General features: G+C 31.0%; 1 protein-coding gene across 5 annotated transcripts in view; it reads left to right on the top strand.

The window, feature by feature from the left end:
• Nucleotides 1-10,723, top strand: part of LOC110110293 (flowering time control protein FCA-like) — a 51,796-nt gene extending 41,073 nt beyond the window's left edge. For 3 of the 5 annotated variants that reach the window (XM_020841691.2, XM_020841692.2, XM_028695432.1), the window contains 6 exons: nucleotides 660-860; nucleotides 981-1,235; nucleotides 1,322-1,363; nucleotides 6,870-6,905; nucleotides 7,019-7,064; nucleotides 10,416-10,723. In XM_020841691.2, the coding sequence (XP_020697350.1) occupies nucleotides 660-860; nucleotides 981-1,235; nucleotides 1,322-1,363; nucleotides 6,870-6,905; nucleotides 7,019-7,064; nucleotides 10,416-10,423 (588 nt within the window). In that variant the 3' untranslated portion in view covers nucleotides 10,424-10,723. The remainder of the gene's footprint in view (nucleotides 1-659; nucleotides 861-980; nucleotides 1,236-1,321; nucleotides 1,364-6,869; nucleotides 6,906-7,018; nucleotides 7,065-10,415) is intronic. The other 2 variants (XM_020841693.2, XM_020841694.2) reach the window with 2 other exon arrangements.
• The last annotated feature ends 10,689 nt before the right edge of the window (nucleotides 10,724-21,412 follow it).

Genomic DNA, 21,412 nt, shown 5'->3' with positions numbered 1-21,412 from the left:
GGTGATGCTATGGATGCCGTCGGGTAGGGTGAGGGAGGATGTGGAGATGAGGAAACAAATAAAATAAAAGAAGAAAACCACGAGTCGAGGACTCTTCCAACGACTGGTGGGCCTTGCGATTTGCTCCCCTTGAGCTCTCACCCTTCTCTAGCTTTCATGCAAGAAGAAGAAGAAGATAAAACACAATTTCATTCAAATATTCATTAAACTCAAAATGATACAAGAGACCACTATATATAGGTCTTGACTCATAAAAAGTGAAAAAGACTAAATTGTCCTCTGGGCTACAAAGAAACATAACTCCCCACAGGGGTAAAATGGGAAAACAGTAAATCAAACAATACAATAATAATAAAATACATCATGTCATCTAGATCAAAAGTAGAGACGCTGAATCGTGGCCGTCGATCTGCGGTTTCGCCGGCGATAAACATGTCGGTAGCGTCTGTCGATGTCCTCATCACTTTGGCTGTCTGAATCCTTAAGTTTTAATAATTATCTATGTTTTAAGTAGAAGCATGCTGCATATTTTAGTAGGCTTTTTCACCTATCATTACATCTTTGTTATGAATGCCTACATTCCCCTTTAGTTGGTAGAACAGAGCTCTTTTAGATTATTTTACTATTAAGAGATTTTCTGTTGTAAAATGCCTGAACAGTCGCCATGGTCCGGCCCACCAGCCACTACAACTACTCCTGCTAGTATGCATGGTACTGCTATCCCATCGACAATATCTGCAGCCCCATTACATGCTTTAAGCGCACCTTCTGGAGCAGTTACTTCAACTTGCAACTGGACAGAGCATACTTCTCCTGAAGGATTTAAATATTACTACAATAGTGTCACTCGTGAAAGTAAGGTAAATTTATTTTCTCTTGGTGATTAGTAAGTTTTCTGCTTTGCTTACCTTTACTATGATATTGTTTTTTTTTTTACCTTGTGTATTATCTGCAAGTGATTAATAAGTTTTGGTTCACAGTGGGAGAAACCAGAAGAGTTAACAGTTTTTGAGCAACAACAACAGCAAAAGTTGCTATTACTGCAGCAGCAGCAGCTACTGCTTCAGCAACAGAAAATTTCTGCTCCACAACTTAAATCTCCCTCTGAAACTGCATCACAGATGCAGGTTCAGACACCGGTCCAGTCTGTCCAACAAGTGGCTCAGACACAAGTACAGCCTCAAATTCAGCCAAGACAGCAAACTCAATTGCAGATCCTTCAGCCTTCTTTAGTTGTCAGTAAAATTTGGCTTGCATATTTCTTCTTGTTTAGGAGTCAACAATTTTTGTTGGACTAAATTTTATTGCCTTTCATCTTCAGTATCATCAGGCATCTGGTGCGGCTAGTCATCAAACTGTTCAGGTGAATTATGATCTGATGCAATTACTTTTCTTTGATATGCCAAATTATTGTATGAATGCAATAAATTGTTTGTTTGCTGTTTACAATGTTCATCAAGTTTAATTTGAGAAAAACTGCTTGAAATCAAAGAAGCTGTGCTGAGTGGACACTATGCATGTTTTGTATAATGGCATGGTACCCATGTTGCAAAGCTGTGCTGCTGCTGACATTGAAGGAGGTTAAAGGGAATGTTTAATGGCCAGAGAACTATTGTTTTTCTTAAAATAATTTTGATTTTGTGGTCTACACCTTTCCATCTACAATAACCTAACAATCCATGGACAATAACTTTCTATCTATATAATAATCTATTAACAACAGTTTTTCATAGTAATAATCTAATAATGTGTGGATATGTTTTAATCTACAACAATTCATTAAGCCGTGGGTATCAAAATTTCAAAATAAAAAAAGGGATATCAAAATTTCATTTACAGTTAATTTTGGATTCCATAATTAAAGATTAGTTTTCAGATTTTTTTTATTTATTTTCATGTTAGTTATTTCTCATCTATTTATGTATGCCTTCTTCTTATCTTCATTTTTTAAACCCAAAAAAGGAATAAATTTCAGTTTTAAAAATCTCCCATTTTTAACTATTTCCTTATTTTCATTTTCAAGATGGTATCAAAGACATTAAGATTTTACTTCTTGTGAGGCTGATGGATATTTCAACATGGAGTCTCATACAAGCCTTCTTCAGTGATGCTAAAAGATAGTCTTTGTCTAGCAAGAGTGGCAAACATATATGTTATGGAACATCTTTGAAAGAAAACGGCAGCAGTTAACATGAAGTTAGTGGCCAAGAAGTCCCAACTCCAACTCTGGAAATCAACCTCAAAATGGGAAATTAAAATTCAAAATATGTAAAATCCTTAACAAAACACTTGATTGAATTTTTTTGAAGAGAATCAATAACAAAAATAAGTCATTGCTACTCTCCTTCCTGTTTCAGTCAAACATACAACAAAGCGAAGACAGCGAACTATTATCCAAATTGAAGCTTATTCCAGAATATCACTAGAATAAGCGTAGTTTCTTAAAATTGTAATTTCTCGTATACTATATTTGCAAATATGAAAATGTCTACTTGAATAGTAAACTCAAAATGTTATATCATATGGTAGGAGACAAATTTCTTTCACAATTATAGCCCATTTCATGAAAATTATAACGTTCAAATTGCAGATGAGTCACCATAAAAAGTGATTTGAATAGGCTTTTCATTTTTTTCAAAAGATATGGCACTTGATTGTATGCTTCTAGTTCCTACCCTAGTTTACAAATTATTATCAATCAACAAACTCATTAGAGACAAAAATTGTGGTGCTAATTTCTCATTTAGTTAGTTACTTTTAAGTTTTGAACTTTATAAAAATACATTCATGACTCTACCTACAAAAGATTTAAACCTCGAGTAAGACACGGGGTCAAACGTGGGTTGTGTTTTCACAAAGCTCCTCCTTCATGTTCCTAACATGCTTCAAATAATGGTATTGATAATTGACTTTGACACCATTTCTTAGGACACCCAATTTAGTTACCATAAAAAATAATTCATTTTCTATTCACCAACAAAAATTCAAAGACTTTTAGTATTAAAATATTCATCAGGCGAACAACTTGTAGTTCTTATCATATTTGAGCCTATAAACCTTCCCAACTTTTTGCTTTAGTCCATAATGATATGTGTGGTTCATCTATAGTAAAAATATCACTGGAGTTGGATATTTTATCTCTATTAATGATATGCTCATTTCATTTGAGTTTCCTACATGAAAGAAACACGCCAAGTAGGAAAGATTTTTAGATAAAAAAAACCCGATCAGGAAAGTTAAGGTATTAGATTTGTCTTATGTTAAGAAAGGTAGAGTTAAACCTAAAAAGACTTGGTTAGAAAATATTAGAAATGATCTTTCTTTATTAGATTTAAATGAGAACTTGACTTTTAACATGACACAATGGCAAAAAAAGATTCATATTACCAACCCCACGTAGTGGGACAAAGACTTGATGTTGTTGTTGTAGGAAAGATTTTTAGATATTTCAACTTGATCCACGCTCAATTTCAGTCCAAAATATAAATTCTAGAAATTCATGATGCTAAAGAGACATTAAATTTATTTCTTTAATTTTTTCATATATTCGCGCAAACTCCTGTGTTGGCACACCTCATCAAATTGGGATTGTTAAAAAGAAAAATAGACACCTCTTAGAGGTGGTTTGAATTGTTCCTCATTGCTCTAAGGAGAAGTTATCTTGACAATTATATATCTCATTAATAAAATGCTTCAAGGGTACTTAAATTTCAAACCCTTTTCTATTCATTTCGCAAAGGCAAAATCATTACTTTTATTTCTACAAAAGTCTTTGATTTAGTCTTCATTCACATTCATTGTCAGTGCCAGAGTAAATTTGACCTAAAATCTATCAAGGGTATCTTTATTAGATACTCCCCAAATTAAAATGGTTCAAATGCATTCCTGAGTCATTGAAAAATTTATGCTTGCTTGACCACTTATATTATTACTTCAAAGCTCAAATTTAGGATGACTAAATTTAAGAATAAGAATTTTAAGGATGAAATTTATTTTGAATTTTTTTCATTGCCCATCATTCAAGCTATTGATGATGCATAAGAATGGCAAACTTCCTTAGTACCTAATCAGTCCATCCAACTACTAAAGTCGTACTAGAACTGCAAACTATCACATCTCCTTGTCAATACATCCTACGCAAGTGGAATGAACATCGTGTATATATAAGAAGGGAAAAGAAAATCCTAGGGGAGGAATTAATATATCTCCAATGAACCTAAACCTGGTTCAAGGACCAATTAAATACAAACTAGTGAAAAAAAAAAAAAAACTAGTGAACTTAATCCATAAATGATGATTCTTGTCTAAGTACTTAATCTATAATTTCATGGCATATAAAGGGTTTTCACCTATATTTTGTGCTTATGTCATTTTTATGGATAAAATATATATTCGAAACTTAGTCATGGAGCTTGCAACACTCCCTTGTTTCACGAGTGGATGAAAACTTTATGGATGAAATCTAGGCCGTAAAAAGATTGGTACATGAGAATTTTTTGATCTTTTTGATCTTTCACCAAGAAAAGAATCGGTTAGATGCAAATGGATCATTATATTCAAATATAAAATGGATGGGATGATGGATAAATTTAAAAGCCTAACTTGATTGGGTTGAAGACATGTAAGACCGAAGCGAAGATCCATGGAAGTCAACTGGAAAATGTCTATTTATAGAAGTCCTTCCAACATGGAAATTAACATTTTCATATATTTTGATTGGGTTGAAGACATGTAAGACCGAAGATACATGTGTAGCTATTGTACTTATGTATATAGAAATCGAGTTACATGAAGAAGCTAGAAACAATATGTGGTTTCAAGAAGCTATGTTGAAGGTGAATAGAGAGCATTGATACTTAGTATTTGTGAAAGCCTGAAAGGATATGTTTATTGTTATAAGAATTAAACTTTCAAGTGAGAAAACTGTTAATAGTGTTTTGTGACAGTTAGGCTGTCATAAATATTGCAAAAAATTCTCTCCATCATGACAAGACTAAACACATTGGGATAAAACTACAGTTTATCTTTGAAAAAACAATTAAATGAGCTAAACTAAATTATGTTCCAACAAAATCCCAAATTACATATACCCTTACTAAAGTTTTACCCATAAAGAATTTGATAATCTAACAAATAAGTTGGGCATGTCAGCTTATACTAATTGTGAATCTATGGCCACAACAACAACCCAATAATTCGTGGACACCAACTTTACATCTACAAAAATCTAATAATATGTGGATAATAACTTTGTATAAATAGCAATTGAACAATACATGGACACCAATATTTTATTTAAGTTGTCTAGTTATTTATGGATTCTAGAAATAAAGACAGGTTTCCAAATTTGTTTATTTTCTTGATAGTGATTTCTCCTCCTATTTATGATCAACTTCTTATCCTTTCTTACACAAAACCACAGAATAAAATTTAGTTATAAAATTTCCCGTTTTGTACTCTCCCATTCTCATTTTTAGGAGTTTTTATATTTTGTTTAAAATACATGGTGAAAGACTTTTGACTTCTATTTGCTGCAATCATATTGAAACAAATGTTGTGTATTGTTTCAAGTAGGAATGTTAAATCCATTAGACTTGAACAAAGTGGATTGTGCCACCGCTTTCTAAGAGTAGTACCTATTGACCTGTTGTCTTGACTAGGAATTTAAAGTTTTAGACCATATAGATGAAGTGATTGATGTCAAGTTTTGATAGCCCGTTGTACATTTTTTTCATCTTTATTAACCTTAACAGATGAATGAATGATATTGCCAAAAGTTTATAATGATAACTCTTATTGTGCCCTTTTGCCAACCTTGCAAAAGAATTTGAACTTAGTATATTTTTATCTTGCTATCTCTTGGTTTAAATGGATGTTATATGATGATATGGATAATGGATTAGTTCTTTCGTTGTGCATTTTGATGAGAGTAAATATTTATTGCATAAGATGAGAATTTTTATCTGAAGCTGTCAGGAAAAAAATGATCTTATTTTCCTATTGTTGGATTTCCTCATTCTCTTCGTCATGAATATCTTGTTTACAGTGGGAGCATGATCGTTAGGGCTAGAGTATCATTTCATAATCACGTAATCATCATGCTTATATCCCTGTAGTATCAAGTATTTTAGTATAAGAAGAGACAATGACTTGAAAAGAAGTGGCCACGGGATGGGGTCTTCTAGAGGAAGTTTTTTTCTGTTAATTGAGATGAATGAATCATACATTTTTACGAGATTATTTCAAGATATAGCTGCCTAATTGACTAATTTTTGGTGAATTTGTGGTTTCCGAGTCTGGAAGGCATGTGAAACCAGTATATATATGAAAAGTTTGGAGTAACTTAAGTGGCTAATTAGATTAGACAGAATCACGTTGATGCTTTGGTCACATAAAATGTCGGCCTTCCGATGACCTGGTTAGAAGAATAGATGTATTAGATCCAGCCTATCTTAAGAAAGGTAGAGATAGACCAAAAAAGAATTTATTTGACAGTACTAGAAATGACATTTTATTATTAGATTTAAATGATAATTTGACTTATAATAGACACAATAGAGAAAAAGGCTTGACTCCAAATATTAGGATAAAAGCTTGATGTTGTTGTTGTCGTCGTCTAGTTTAAAGGCGTACCTCATATTTCTTTCTTATTCCTCTATGATAATTCTCTTGCCATTCTGTTGATAGATAACTTGAAAGATCTTTTACATCATTTAGTAAGCACAGTTTTCATTGTTAACATGCATAAATAGCTTAGTTTTTATTAAACCCGCCCGCTTGTACTTAACAATGGACATCTAATGTGATAAACATACCTTTTTGTACACCTTTGTTTTCTCCTCACAAAAATGCTCTATTCTTTTGTCCAGGATATCAGCAATCCACAGCTACATGGAGCTGGTTCTGTAATTGATTCTACCAAAATGCTAAAATTCCTCTTATTAATCTTACGAATTTTCACGTAAGTAAATTCTAGTTATATAACCTTTAAGCTAATACTGTTTTACATTCTGTCCAGGGGATTCAGGTCTCACAAGAGTGGGCTTGGAAAAATAAACCTGCAGGTTTGTAGATGTTTGTGCTCAATAAGTCATACAATAACCCATCTTAAGTTATTTATTCATCATTGCTTAGAAAATGCTTATCTTGTCCAATACTTTTTTTATTTATTTATTTTTACTGTGCTATTTTAGTTGTTTGTGCATTTGCAAGAGGATGTACCTTGGTATATGCTTTTTGTTGATGATTTTTTTTTTCATGCTATAAGTGATTTAGATTGCTTTTTGTTGATGATGTTTTTGTTGATAAGACTAGATAGGGAGTTGATGAAAAACTTGAATTATAGAGGTCAACCTTGGAGTCTAAAGGTTTCTATTAGAGTAGATCTAAAATCGAATACATGGAGTATAATTTTCGTAGTAATAAATCTAGTGGTGGGATTGTGATATTGGGTGATTAAGTCATTAAAAAGTGTGCAGGTTTTATATATCTCAGGTTTATTGTTCAAAGTAGTGCCGAAAAAGGTGGGGATATTATTAATAGAATTCAAGTTGAATGGATGAAGTGGAGGAATGCATCGGGTCTATTGTGTGATAGAAAAGTATCCTCAAACTAAAGAGAATTTTATAAGAGGGTCGTAATGCTTTATGACGCAGAATGCTGGCCATTAAAAGAGAAGTATAAAATTAAGTTAAGTGTTGCAGAGATGAGGATGCTCAGGTGGATGAGTTGCTTTCACTTAAAGACAATGCAAAGTGAGTGTATATGTGGAAAGGTTGGAGTAGTTCCAATGGTGAATAAAATTAGAGAGTCAATTTAGATGGTTAGATCACATAAAATACAGCTTACCAATGACCCTATTAGGAGAGTAGATATATTATATTTAATCTATGTTAAGAAAGGTAGATTTAGATCTAAAAGGTCTTTGTTAGAAAGTATAAAAAATGATATTTCTTTATTAGATTTAAATATTTATTTTACTCTTAATTGGGCATAATGGAGAAAAATAATTCATATAGTTGGCCCCATATAGTGGGATAAAGACTTATTATTGTTGTATTTTAGTTGTTTATGCATGCACAACTTTCTGAATTACAATTATATTGCATCCTTGAAATTTCCTAGCCTAAATGCAATTACATTGGGATTATTTGTCCCCTGAATGCTACTTTGTAGCATTTTATAGTAGAGCAAACCCAGACCATTATTGAAGCATGTTTCTAGAAGAAATAATTTGTTATATTACTAAAGAGGGAGCAGCCCCTTAGTGAAGTATGTGTTGAGGGAGGGAGTTAAATATTTAATTCAAAAAATATCTTACCAATTATTTCATTGAGAAGGTTGGGCGAGAAGTGCTATTGCTAGTTATGACCTAATAGTCATCTGATAGTGGGCGACTCTGGAATTGGAATTGTAATCAGTTGAATAACAAAACTAGCATTGTCGATGGGATTGTAAAAATCCACTTGCTGAGAGTCATATGCGAATCCTATAAATCTCTAAAGACTTTGTATGGTAACAAACCTCAACATTATATAAGCAATTATGTTGAAATACAAAGAAAATGCTAATGCAATAGTTACTAGCTTTTAAAAAAATTATAATAAGACTTTGAGGTTGTGGTAGGTAATGTTTTGCATATTGAATGCACAAACTATATAGGATAGATATAAATTAAAACATAGTTTTTATTATTATCACCCCAAAAATTTGAGTGATCATTTACCATAATTATAAAATTGGGGTAATTATACTTCATCCCCATCACTTTATTGTAATGCATACATAATCCCCATAGTGTAATAATATGTGCTTATGCCCCATAGATCTTGCTGTTTTATGAATCTATTCATATTCATGAATATACTGCAATAAATTAAGATAATTATTTATTTTATTTGATATTTTATTCTGTATATTATAAGAGATCTATGAACATGTAGATGATAAATAATTAAGGATTAAAGGCATGATTGACAACGTACAAAATATCTAACAACCCAGTATAAGTATCAAGGATAATGTCCTAATCAATGATGGATATGTTTATATTTTAATAAATAAATTACTTACTCAAGATGTTTAGTTCAAAAGTTCAAAACTCCACTAATACCCTTTGGGATCAATTATAGACGAATTTCAACTCAAAAACACTTAAATAATATTAACTAGAAATTAATCATACATGCACAAAAATAAGCATTTTTAAATAAGCATTAAAAATGCATATTTAATTAAGATAGGTGCACTTCAGCCAACATAGTTTACCCAATAACCAACTTAGGTTAATTATTATTACAAAACTAAATCTACAATATAAATTATATCTACTATAAATCTATTATCTTAAAACACAGACAATTTCATGAATCTAGCTAAGATCTATACAAAGCTAATCTACTGAACAGTTGATGATCAAAGAAATAATTAATCTACTACAAAATTAAGAAGACTCGTTACCTTTACTAGTTTGAGCAGAGAAGATTAAATGACAAAATTTCAAAGAAAGAAAGGAGAGGGTGGAGAAGAGAAGGATTATAGTTTGTATTCCTCAATTGAAGGGTGAAAAGGATTTGTGGCAATTGTGATTGAGAATTAGTGGGAAGGAGAAGCTCATGATCCCTGTTTGCTTAATCAAGGAAGATGGCTGTGATGGAGGAAGGACAGAGAGTGAGAAAAGAAAGAGAGGAAAATAGTTTGCGACCACTCTCAGTCAGAGGAGAAATAAGAGTTTGGTGGCTGAAGGAGACAAGTATGCGATGCCATAGAGTCGTCCTTTCATATATAAGAGGCAAAGGCGGTGTTGTGCATTGATTGCACGAAGTTAAAAGGAGTTAGGCTAAATGAAAATTTTGAAAAAAATTATGAAGAATAAATTTAATACCTCATACAATACCAAATAAGATTGGAGTAGCCCCAGTAGAAGATAAGATTAGAGAGAGTCGCCTTAGATGGTTTGGTCACATAAAACGACAGCCTTCCGATGACCCGATTAGGAAAGTAGATGTATTAAATTTGACTATGTTAAGAAAGATAGAGACAGGCCTAAAAAAACTTGATTAGAAAATATTAGGAATGATCTTTCTTTATTCGATTTAAACGAGAATTTGATTTTTAATAGGACACAATGGAAAAAAAGATTCATGTAGCCGACCCCACATAGTGGAATAAAAGCTTGTTGTTGTTGTTGTTGTATACAATACCAAATAAAAATGACTTGAGAATGAGTAATCATAAATAGTGGACAGGTAAGGCTAATGATAATAATGATGATGATAATGTTCTATTTATCAGTGTTTATTTTCCTCCCTACTTCATCGTATGATCTTGACAACTGCTTTTTTTTTTTTTTTTTTTGAATTTTTGAGTTGAGGCATTATTAATCCTAAAACTGCTACTCTTTTTTTGTTTTGTAGGTTCCTGAAGCTACGACTTTTGAGTCTTTAACGAGGGATCACCTGAAAGCAAGCTGCAAGTCTCGACCGTAGATTGATTGTGCTGGAAAGGCAGTAGCAGAACCACTTTTAAGGACTCAAGAGTTGCGAAGGAACTTCCTGTAACAGTGCTGTTGTAAACTACATATAGGCTTTTAACTTCAAAATCTAAAAGAAAGATAGAATTTTGAATAAATTTCTTATTTATCAAGATATTGCTCTTCCCCTGTTTTGGTGCATTGTTACATTCTTTTTCACTGCCATTAATAGCTGCAGCATCATTTAGTTCCCTTAGTCTTGCAAGCGAGTTCTCCTTATTTATGCCGAAATAGTGCCGTTGTTTTGAGCTGGATATGTTAGAGTTGGGAAATTATCGGGTCAAGTCATTGGACACAGCTTACGTTTGGTATTCACAGTACTGAGCAGTACTGAGCTCAATACTGTGAAGTACTGAGTACCGGAATGCTTATTGGGCTCCGAACACGTCCGGTGACCTGACCCAATAATTTCCTGTTAGAGTTAGAGTTGCGATCCGGAATGCTTATTGCCGTCTAAACAAGTTTGATCGCTTGAAGATCAATCAATGATGCTATTGTGTATCTGGGGGATCCTAAGGGCGTTTAGGGTGTTGTTTCAAATATGGTGCAAATGATAGAAAACCTGAGTGGCATTATATGGGTTTTGCGAGAAATCGGTAGAATTATGCAGATCGACGTAATTCAGTCGTCTCGGCCTAAGTGTCACAACCTAATTCAATATGAGTCACAAAATATGGTATATCATGCTGGATTGTGACTGGTCAAACTCATGATCAAGGTTTTTGAGATTTTTTTTATATTTTTTAATTTAAAATAAACCATGGAGATATTAATTAGTTTCCAATTGAACATAAAACAAACTCATTTATAAATTTCTTTTCTTTTTATTTATCATCAAAATTTATATGTAATAATTATACACTCCAGTGTTAGATGCCATAATAGAACAAATAAAGAATTAGCATTAATTGTACAAAATTATAAAATTAGAAAACACATAGACTTAGATCAAAACTTAGGATAATAGCTATTCAATCAACTCTTTCTCTTTTTCTAACCTAAAAAAAAATGCAGAATATGTGTGAACTAACGTAGCTTAATAAGTAATACTCATCAATCTAAACTTTCAATAATTAACTCATTATATACTTAATTGAGTTTTAAAATCAGTTAATTATACTTAATTGTATTAGATAGAATTAAATAATAATGTACGTAAAGAAAATAAGCTATCATTCCATATATCAAAATAGAAAATAATAAATCTCTCTCAAGCCCTTATATCTCCCGGTCAAAATCAAATATCAGAATTCAGATACTTATGACTCTCAATGCTAGCGTAATAGCTCGAAAGTGTAAAAAATAAAGATTTAAAATTTTGTGTTTTGAACACATTTGCATGTGTTTGGAAGTGTTTTAATGCTTGAAAAAGATTGCATGTGTACTAGAATGTGTCTCAAGGGTCTAGAGTGAGTTTTGGCAAAATTTGAAAAATAATATTATTTGAGCGCCACAATATTAGGTATTCGAGCATTATAGTGATGCTACAGTACCAGACGCCGAATAGTGACATTTTAGTATTATATTCTTGTATTTTTGGAAAATAAACTAGCACCACAGTGTTAGATAGTAGCACCGCATCACTAAACCACCAACAACACTTTAAATATATTTGAAAAACCATTGTTCAATTTATTTCAATGGGTGGTAGTCGAAACTAGAGAGAGAAATAGACGGGCTTTAGAGAGAGAAACCTAATTTTCAACTGTTTCGGATTATTTTTAAATGTTAGCCAGGTTGAGGAAGTTGTCCAAATCAAGGAATGTCTACTTATTATTATATCAGTTTTTAATTGTTATTTTCATTAAAAAAAATGAGGATAACTTTACATTGTCAAATTTTTCACTATGTAACTTTTTATATGTCATAGAGATTGAGATTTTAAACATTTTGAATATTTCTTAAAATGTTCTCTTCGGTGTTATGATTTGTGAAATTTTTATTGAATAAAAAATAATTTGGACTCTAAAAAATAGTGTTGTAGTATGTTTGAAGTCTTAAAATGATATTGTGTATAATCTTTGATAATTTGGTTATGTTTTGAAACAATGAATTTTTTCTCAATAGGTATTTTATTTAAGCATATTAGTAATACAAACATTATGAATGAACCTTATATGTGAATGTGTGATAGTTCGTCGCTATTGATGTGTCAATACTGTGATACTAAAATAGGTGAAAATAAGTAAAAAGATAGTTTTACTAATGTTGATTGAAGACTAACTAACCTGTATAGGATGGTTAGCCGACAGACTTTCCTTTAAATATTGTAGTTCGGTGTTATCCTCTACTGATTAATTGATACACATATGCTAAGTTATAATGAGTTATAACTGTGCCGACGGATAGAGAGTGACGACTCTGTTTATTGAGCCAAAGGTTACTGACTACTGATATTGACAACTAGAGAAAAACATCGTGCAAGCCAAACTCTTTACTTGTTTAGTGTGATTATTAGAATAAATGTTATTGATTCATTATTACTGTTCGACCTCACTGTTATTGCATTGATTTATTATTGTGCGTATTTACTATTAATATTACTGTATTGCTCTACTATTACTGTCATTGTACTTCTCTATTGTTACAATTTTCAACGATACTGTTACTAATTCACTTATGTTAATGCTGATTCATTGATACCATTATTTTTTACTAATTCATTAATATCAATTATATGATATAATGGATACACTGAACATGTGACTAATATACTCAACTGATACTAATATAAAATGATTGGATATGGCATATAATCTTGCATACGATTTTAGTGCATTGATGTGATTATATTAATTTTATCCTGACTTTTATCGTACCGATTCATATGATTTTTTTACTGATTGAATAAGTACTACTATGACATGGTTGGTCACTATTTCATTGAATTTGTGCCTATTCTGGTTTACGGGATTATTAGTTAATTTAATGCTCTTTGTACTGTACTATTTTATTGTTTTACCTATTTTGTTGATATTGAGTGAGAGAAATATAAATGTAAAAATTTCAATGGATTATCCTTACTGAATCGGGTCAAAACAAGTACAACTATGTATTGCTTCACTGGATATTACACTAAATGACTTTAAGTTTGAATCCTTCTCAGAATATATATATATATATATATATAATCAATTGAATGACTACACACAATTTGATGAACTTTATAATTTACATATAATAAGCATAAATTATAACCTTGCTATGTTTAGGTAATGGTTTTGACAAAATTTAAAAATAACTTATTTTATGGTAATATGAAGGATCATACATAAGCTCCTGATTGACTTTGAATATCTTATCAAAATTTTTGTTAGAATATGATTCAAAATTATTGGGTTTATCTTGGGATGAGTTCAATACATTTAGAATTTGTATTGCACATATCTCAAAATATATCCATAGATTTTGAATTCCAATTTTTTCTTCTTTTTTTATTGACCACCCATTTGGTCACAGTGTCACACTTATAAACACACACCAAAATAATTTATAGATGGTAATTAGATAAGTTAAGCTTGAATCTCTTAATCCTAACATTAACCTAATATGCCAAAAAAGCCCATATAATCCCATGACTTTTTAACCAAACTCAAAGTGTGATTTGGTCAAGTTTAATAAGGTAATTTTCTTGCTTTAAAGGCACTTATGTACCATAATTGTAGGCTTACATAATCAATATTACTTTTAATTATTTCAAGTGTCACTCTAATTTAACAAAATGCCCGATTAAAATTGATATAACCTATCTTAAGAGATTCAAAGGACCTTGATCCGATTTTTGTTTTATCAATCTAATATCACCACAAGCTGTAGGTAATCTCAAATCATACTCATATTGGCTTAGTAAAAACTAGCTTATGCTAAGTGAGGATAAACTTGGATCCTTATGGCTTAAAAAAGCCCTTAGTCTTCATGGCTTAGTTTAAATCCGGGCTTAACCTTAGTTGCCTAAAGTTCTAGCCTAACCTAGCGCAAATCCCTAATTGGGGCTCAATAAGTCTTAATTGAATATGCCATAAGTCACAATATGTTGGATTTAGGTTTATTAGGAATTTAAGGAATTATAGACCTATTTAACACCAAGCTAACCTAGGTTACACTCAAGTTAGCCTAACAATTTCTCAAAGGGATTTTACTTTTCAAATTAAAGATTGTATTAGCTTAATTTGGCATTATCTTTGATTTAAATTGAGCTCATTGAACCTAAAAGAGATAAAGGGGCTGCTCAAGCTCACTCACCCTATTGATAGGTCAATGTGGTCAAACTAACCTTACTAAATGGATTTGAATGACACATTGGCAAAATTGATCCTTTCTTAGTTCATTTATTCCCTTGGGTGCGTATGAATCAACCAAGCATGACCAAGCTTAAAATAAGCGTATATAACCCGAGTTAAACTAATGCTAGCTACATTAAGAATCAAGTTAATTGGATTATTATAATCAAGGCATCCCCAAGCCTTAGAATTTTCTAAGTTCATTTAGCTAATCTTAGTGATGAAAATCTCTAACCTTTATTTTTAATCCAACTAGCGAAGATCATTAGCTTCCATGACTTAAGACATATGTTTTCTTCTTCTTGCCAACTAATATAACAATTTGTGCAAGCAAGGTGGTGTTCAAAGACCATTTGCAGTGCCTCCTTCCATTATCTGCATTGCCTTAACTAAAGGGAACTATCTTATGGGCTTAGATTAACTGTTAGAAAGTTATAATCACCATTATCTTTAATCGAGTAAGAATTAGCCTTGTGTTTGCACTGCTTTCTTTAAGCACCATGCTTAAGTGTCCTTGAGTAATTTTGAGTGATCCCCTTCTACTCATATTGCCTCATGTGCAAAAAGGCCTAACCTCAACGAGGATGTGTTATTAATTTGGTCTTCCTAGAGATCAATGTAGACGTAATTAACAAACTAATCAAAGTAACCTTATTTTATCTTTGAATAAGTTTTTGCAATAATGAATGGTGATCGAATTACTTTGGAAAGGTTAAACATTTAAATCTTAGGTTAACCCCTAAGATCTCATCATATATGAGAAGAGTACTTATTGCAGGTTATTAGTCAAATTATATGATTGAGGAAAGTTTCTCCTCTTGATGGAGAAGGATGTTTTATATACTTGCATTGACCTCTGCTTGTCGAAGTTAGATGGTATTTAAATGAATAGTCCAAAGGTGAGGTTGAATGTTAGAGGACACGACCCATTCAATATGCTTAAACTTGATACAACAACTTCTCTTCAATTGCATTCATTTTCCCTATAGTCTAAAGACCTAGGTTGTTTAAATAAATAACACATTGCTTGATCTTAATCAAGTGGCTTATAATCCCACGAGGACTCAATAGACCCTTCTTTTAGCCAAAAACCCGTTGGATGTTCATGGGTGAAAAGCATGACGGAGCATGCAATTTGTATTAAAGATAGATTTAACAAACCACAAAGGCATTTGAAAATAAATATCTCACTTAATAAAATTTGAAAATTAAAAGGAGCATTACTACGAGTCCATAAAAATATGGACATATGATAAAAATATTCTAAAATAAAGTTATTATCTATTAGTTGGGTTAACATTTTTCCTATGATTTTTAATGGCTTTAACAAAATATAAACAAACCCTAACAATTCTATTTGAATGATCCCAAGGTTGAAACTAAAGTTAGAACTGATTTATTAGCTATTGGACTCAAATGAAACATATTTGTTTCAATGGGTTCTAATTGAACCATGACATAATCTTAGGCTTAACTACGTGTGTGATGCCTCATAATCTAAATTTGGAAAGAATTTGATCTTTTTCTATCTTCTTAATTATTAATTAGAGTTTACTAATTTAATCAAAATAATATAAACAACAAAAAATATAAATATATAACTAGTCATCCAATATCTATGCATTGATCCATAACTAAAAAAATAAAATATAGAATACTCATGATATTTAACCAAAATAACCTATCACTAAATACATCATGACCACAAAATGAAGAATTAATAAAAAAAAAAAGAAAACTTAAACCTAACACCTAGATCAACTTCACTCCACTGATTCCTTACACTTACATGAAAACATGAGAGAAACTACATAGTGAACTTAAAAGCCTAGCAAGTGACTAAAATCCACAACAAAAATCAATGCAAAAAAATAAAAACAAAAATTCCATAAATCATATACATATAAACATTAATCTATCATATAAATTCTTGTCATTTATATATCAAGTGCATCAATCTTATCATATGTGTCATATATCATGTGTCTTTAGTTGTACGTACATTAATTATTCATATCAATTTTGCTGCATATCAGACATATTTTTTGTATCATTCAATTAGTCAATCAATCTCATTAGTTAATCAATCTCAACGGTTAATCAATCTCACTAGTCAATCAATATCATGTCATATACCTTATAACCCTTATCTTGCATATCTTGTATATCTTGTTCTTGTATCTTGTTAAATCTTGTATTGTGTAGTGTCACATTTCAATTCATTCTTCGATGTTTCATATCATATCACTTTCAGTGCCTCATTTAGGTACTTTGAACTCCCCTATCTTATTTATTCATAATTCAAATCGTATATTTAGTATGTTCATATTATGCATATTTATATGCCTACCATTATATAAACCAACCCACAAAACCCTTGTCATATCACATATTATAGAAACTAGTAATAGTTATTTTTCATTATTTTATGCATGTTTAATCACTATTCACTTTCTACATAAAACTCATATATATAAATTTAGTCAATGAAAATGCATTATGATTATATCAAAATGTTCATATTTATTATATATAAAAATAAGAAAATGATGTATCTTTAATAGATTTATGAGAGATAATATAAGAACCCAAAAATTCTTAAAATGAGATTATTTGTAATATAAAATTTTTAGATCAAACATGCAGTGTTGTGGCACGAGGAAATGCTCTCATGGCATTGAAAGCTCTATTCTATAGTAACTCTAACATAAACATGCAATGTAGTGACACTAAAAAGCTAGGTGTCACAATAATGGACACTGAAACATGTTTTTAATATATTTAATATAAATACCCTTCACCATCTTCCTCATAACCCCTCATTCATTTGGCTTTCCGTGGAAGGAAAGAAAAGAGAAGATAACTATAAGGGAGAGAGAAGAGGAGAAAGAGAAAAGAGAGAGAAAGCTCTCTGGAGATTTTTTGTCTGTCACTTCTGTTATAAAAGTTGTTCTCATTATTGTAAGTGGCCTCTAATCTATTTATGTTTTCAATAATTTTGAGCTTGATACATTTCTACCTCCTGAAAGTGATAAAAAGGTGATATCTATTTTTAGTGAAATTTTACCAAGTAACTTTGTTATGTGATGTATATCGTTATTCTAAATATTTTGCTTAGTTTATATGAAAATTTCACCTAGTTAATTGATAGTTATAATTTTTTGAAGTTAATGAATAGTATGTATTTTTTTTACATATTTTCAGACAATAGTAATGATTCAATAGATTGAGGTTATTTTAGGCCGAATGTTGGGGTTTCTTTTAACATCTATTAATCTTTCTTTTATTCTTTTGTAATCATGATGTATTTATATAGATGTACTCTTGTTAGTTGCATATCAGGACTATTATATATGTTATTTTTTACTTTGGGTCAATGTGTAAATTTTGACAATATAAATATATTTATGTTTTTGCTATTTAAATTTCTTCTTAGAAGATGATATTTAACAAAGATAAATGAGATATTTTTGTAAACTTTTTAATGAAGAATGTGAAAAGCTATTGGACCTGATGATATTCTAATAGAGGTGTGTAAATGGTTAGGAGATGAATGAATTTCTTGGCTTACTAAACTTTTTTTATACTATTTTGAAGACTAAAAATATGATCGATGAATGAAGAATGAGTGTGTTAATTTCTATTTTTAAGAATAAAGGTGATGCACAAGATTGTACAAATTATAGAGGAATTAAGTTAACGTGTCATACTTTAAAACTATGGGAGTCGGTAATGGAGCATAGGTTGCGGTGTAATACTAATGTTTCTCAAAATCAATTTGGATTCATGCCAGGTAGGTCTACTATAGAAGTCATATATTTATTGAGAGGTTTGATGGAGAAATATAGAGAGAATAAGGAGGATATATGATCTTTATTGATTTAGAGAAAGCGTATGATAAAGTTCTAATATGGAGATTTCTTGAAAAGAAAGGAGTTAATAACACTTATATTCAAATAATTATATATATATATATATATGCAGGAGTTATTACTTGTGTTCAAACACAAGTTGGTTTGACCAAGTATTTTTCTATTTCAGTTGGATTACATCAAGGATCAATGTTAAGCCCATATCTTTTTACTTTAGTCATGGATGTTCTCACTAAACATTTGCAAGAGGATGTACCTTGGTGTATGCTTTTTACTGATGATATTCTTCTAATGGATAAGACCAGAGGGGGAGTTGAATGTAAACTTGAATTATGGAGGTCAACCTAAGAGTCTAAAGATTTTCGCTTAAGTAGATCTAAAACTGAATATTTGGAGTGTAATTTTAGTAGTAATAGACCTAGTGAAGGGATTGTGACTTTGAGCGATCAAGTCTTTGTACACGTTTTAGATATCTTGGATCTATTGTTCATAATAATGGTGAAATAGATAGGGATATTATCAACAGAATTTAAGTTGGATGGTTGAAGTGGAGGAATGCATCGGGCTTGTTGTGTGATGGAAAAGTTCCCCTTAAATTTAAGGAAAATTATATAAGATGGTGGTGAGACCTACAATACTTAATGGTGTCGAATGTTGGTCATTAAAAGAGAAGCATAATACTAAGTTAGGTGTTGTAGAGATGAGGATGATCAAGTGGATGAGTGGCTTTACCCTTAGAGATAGTATATGAAATAAGCATATACATGAAAAGGTTGGAGTAGCTATAGTGGAAGATAAGATTAGAGAGAGTTGCCTTAGATAGTTTGGTCACATAAAATGACGGCCTTCCGATAACCTGATTAGGGAAGTAGAGGTATTATATTTGACTCATGTTAAGAAAGGTAAAGGTAGACCTAAAAATACTTGGTTAGAAAATATTAGAAATGATCTTTCTTTATTAAATTTAAATGAGAATTTGATTTTTAATAGGGCACGATGGAGAAAAAGGAATCATGTAGCTGACCTCACGTAGTGGGACAAATGCTTGATGATGATATTGTTGTAGTTTAAATTTCTTGGGAGATTGTTATAACTGGTTCAACTTGCACGAAAGGGCTTGGGGAAGTTTAGTTTCGCCATTTGTAGCAAATAATCATATTCAGAAATAAGAATCATCAACTCATTTCCATTCTTATCGCTAAAGAAGTGGAGATTTGGAAGAGACAATGATAATCGAGAGGAACGATCGAAGAGAAGAGGAAGAATGTTTGTTGAATTTTTTCCATTTTTATATAAATTTCCTTGTTTTACTTCATTCAAAGCAAGTGATATTTTCATAAACGGAAAAATGAAGAGATTGAAAGTGAGGAGAAAGAATTGGGGGAGAAGGAAGACTAAGGAGATTGGACTTTGGACTTCCTTCTTAAAGAAAGGTAGTGATTAGTTTTAAGTTAAGTTTCTTTTTCTCGTTTCTTATAGTGAATTAATAATGAGAACTTATTTTAATTTAGATTGGAAGAATCCAAGTGATATAGACTTTGGTTTGATGGTGGAGGAAAGAAGATTTATGAGGCAGGAAAGAAGATATTGTGAGGTAAATTTTGTAGAAGAAATCAAATGTTTATTGAGATATATAATATTAATTAAATTATTATGTTATGGTGAATAATTTTCAATACTAGACGAAGATTGGAAGAGGAAAATAAAGTGGATAATTATAGTTGTGAAAATTTTAATTTTTTTTTTCTTTCAAACATGACAGAATATTTTATATAATGATTTTACTTCAAAGGTTTTACTTCTTTTTGGAAACTATCATGTGTGAAGCAATGTAAGTTCAAATATATAAATGAATATAAATATTATTATAACTGAAAATGAATGAATGAAATGTCATGAATGAAAGTATATGTATATGTGAAAGAGGTATATATACATACGAAGGAATGATATATGAATAAATGAAAATAAATAAATAAATAAGAGAAAAAAATGCATGCAAAATTTATAGGAGTTCATCCACGTATGGTATTGGATGGGAAAGCAACGTACTCATGCAAGTAAAAGGAAAATATTATAGAAAAGGAAAAATAAATATAAATGATTGTACATTTGGTACATTTAGACGGTGCTCCCGTACTAATTAAATGAAAAAATGGATACATGTTAAAATATTATAAATGTTATATATGAATATGATATGATATAGATAAAGGAATGAATGGAACATAATGAATCAAAGAATCAAAAAAGTATATCAAATGTTAAATGAATAGATATTTATCAAAGGTTATATATATTGTACTATATATATATATATATATATTATAGAAATCACCCACTAAGTTTACTTAGTAAACTCAACCCATCAAATTACTGATTCAGGTAAATCTCTAGAATTAGAAATGGTTGGAAAGAAAGAGTTTGTTTATAGACGACGACACAATAATGAAAATAGTTAATTTATGATTTATACAAATGTTCAGTATTTAAGAAAATTTTGTTAGTGGCTCTTCAAATGAATGAAAAAAATTGTATATTGTATTGCTTATGAATTGTAATGATTTGATTATACTGTCCGACTTTTAATTCCCGTATTGTTAAGTCGAGCATCAGGGCCGAGTCATGACAGCAGCGGTGGCTGTTAGCGGGAGGAGGTGGCCGACAAAGGGTGGCAATATTATTGCGTTTGCGATGTATTTGGAAATTGCCCAAATTGGAGGAATTCC

Source organism: Dendrobium catenatum, unplaced genomic scaffold (genome assembly GCF_001605985.2).
Source record: "Dendrobium catenatum unplaced genomic scaffold, ASM160598v2 fragScaff_scaffold_636, whole genome shotgun sequence".
Lineage (NCBI taxonomy): Eukaryota > Viridiplantae > Streptophyta > Magnoliopsida > Asparagales > Orchidaceae > Dendrobium > Dendrobium catenatum.
This window is presented reverse-complemented; position numbering and strand designations above follow the sequence as displayed.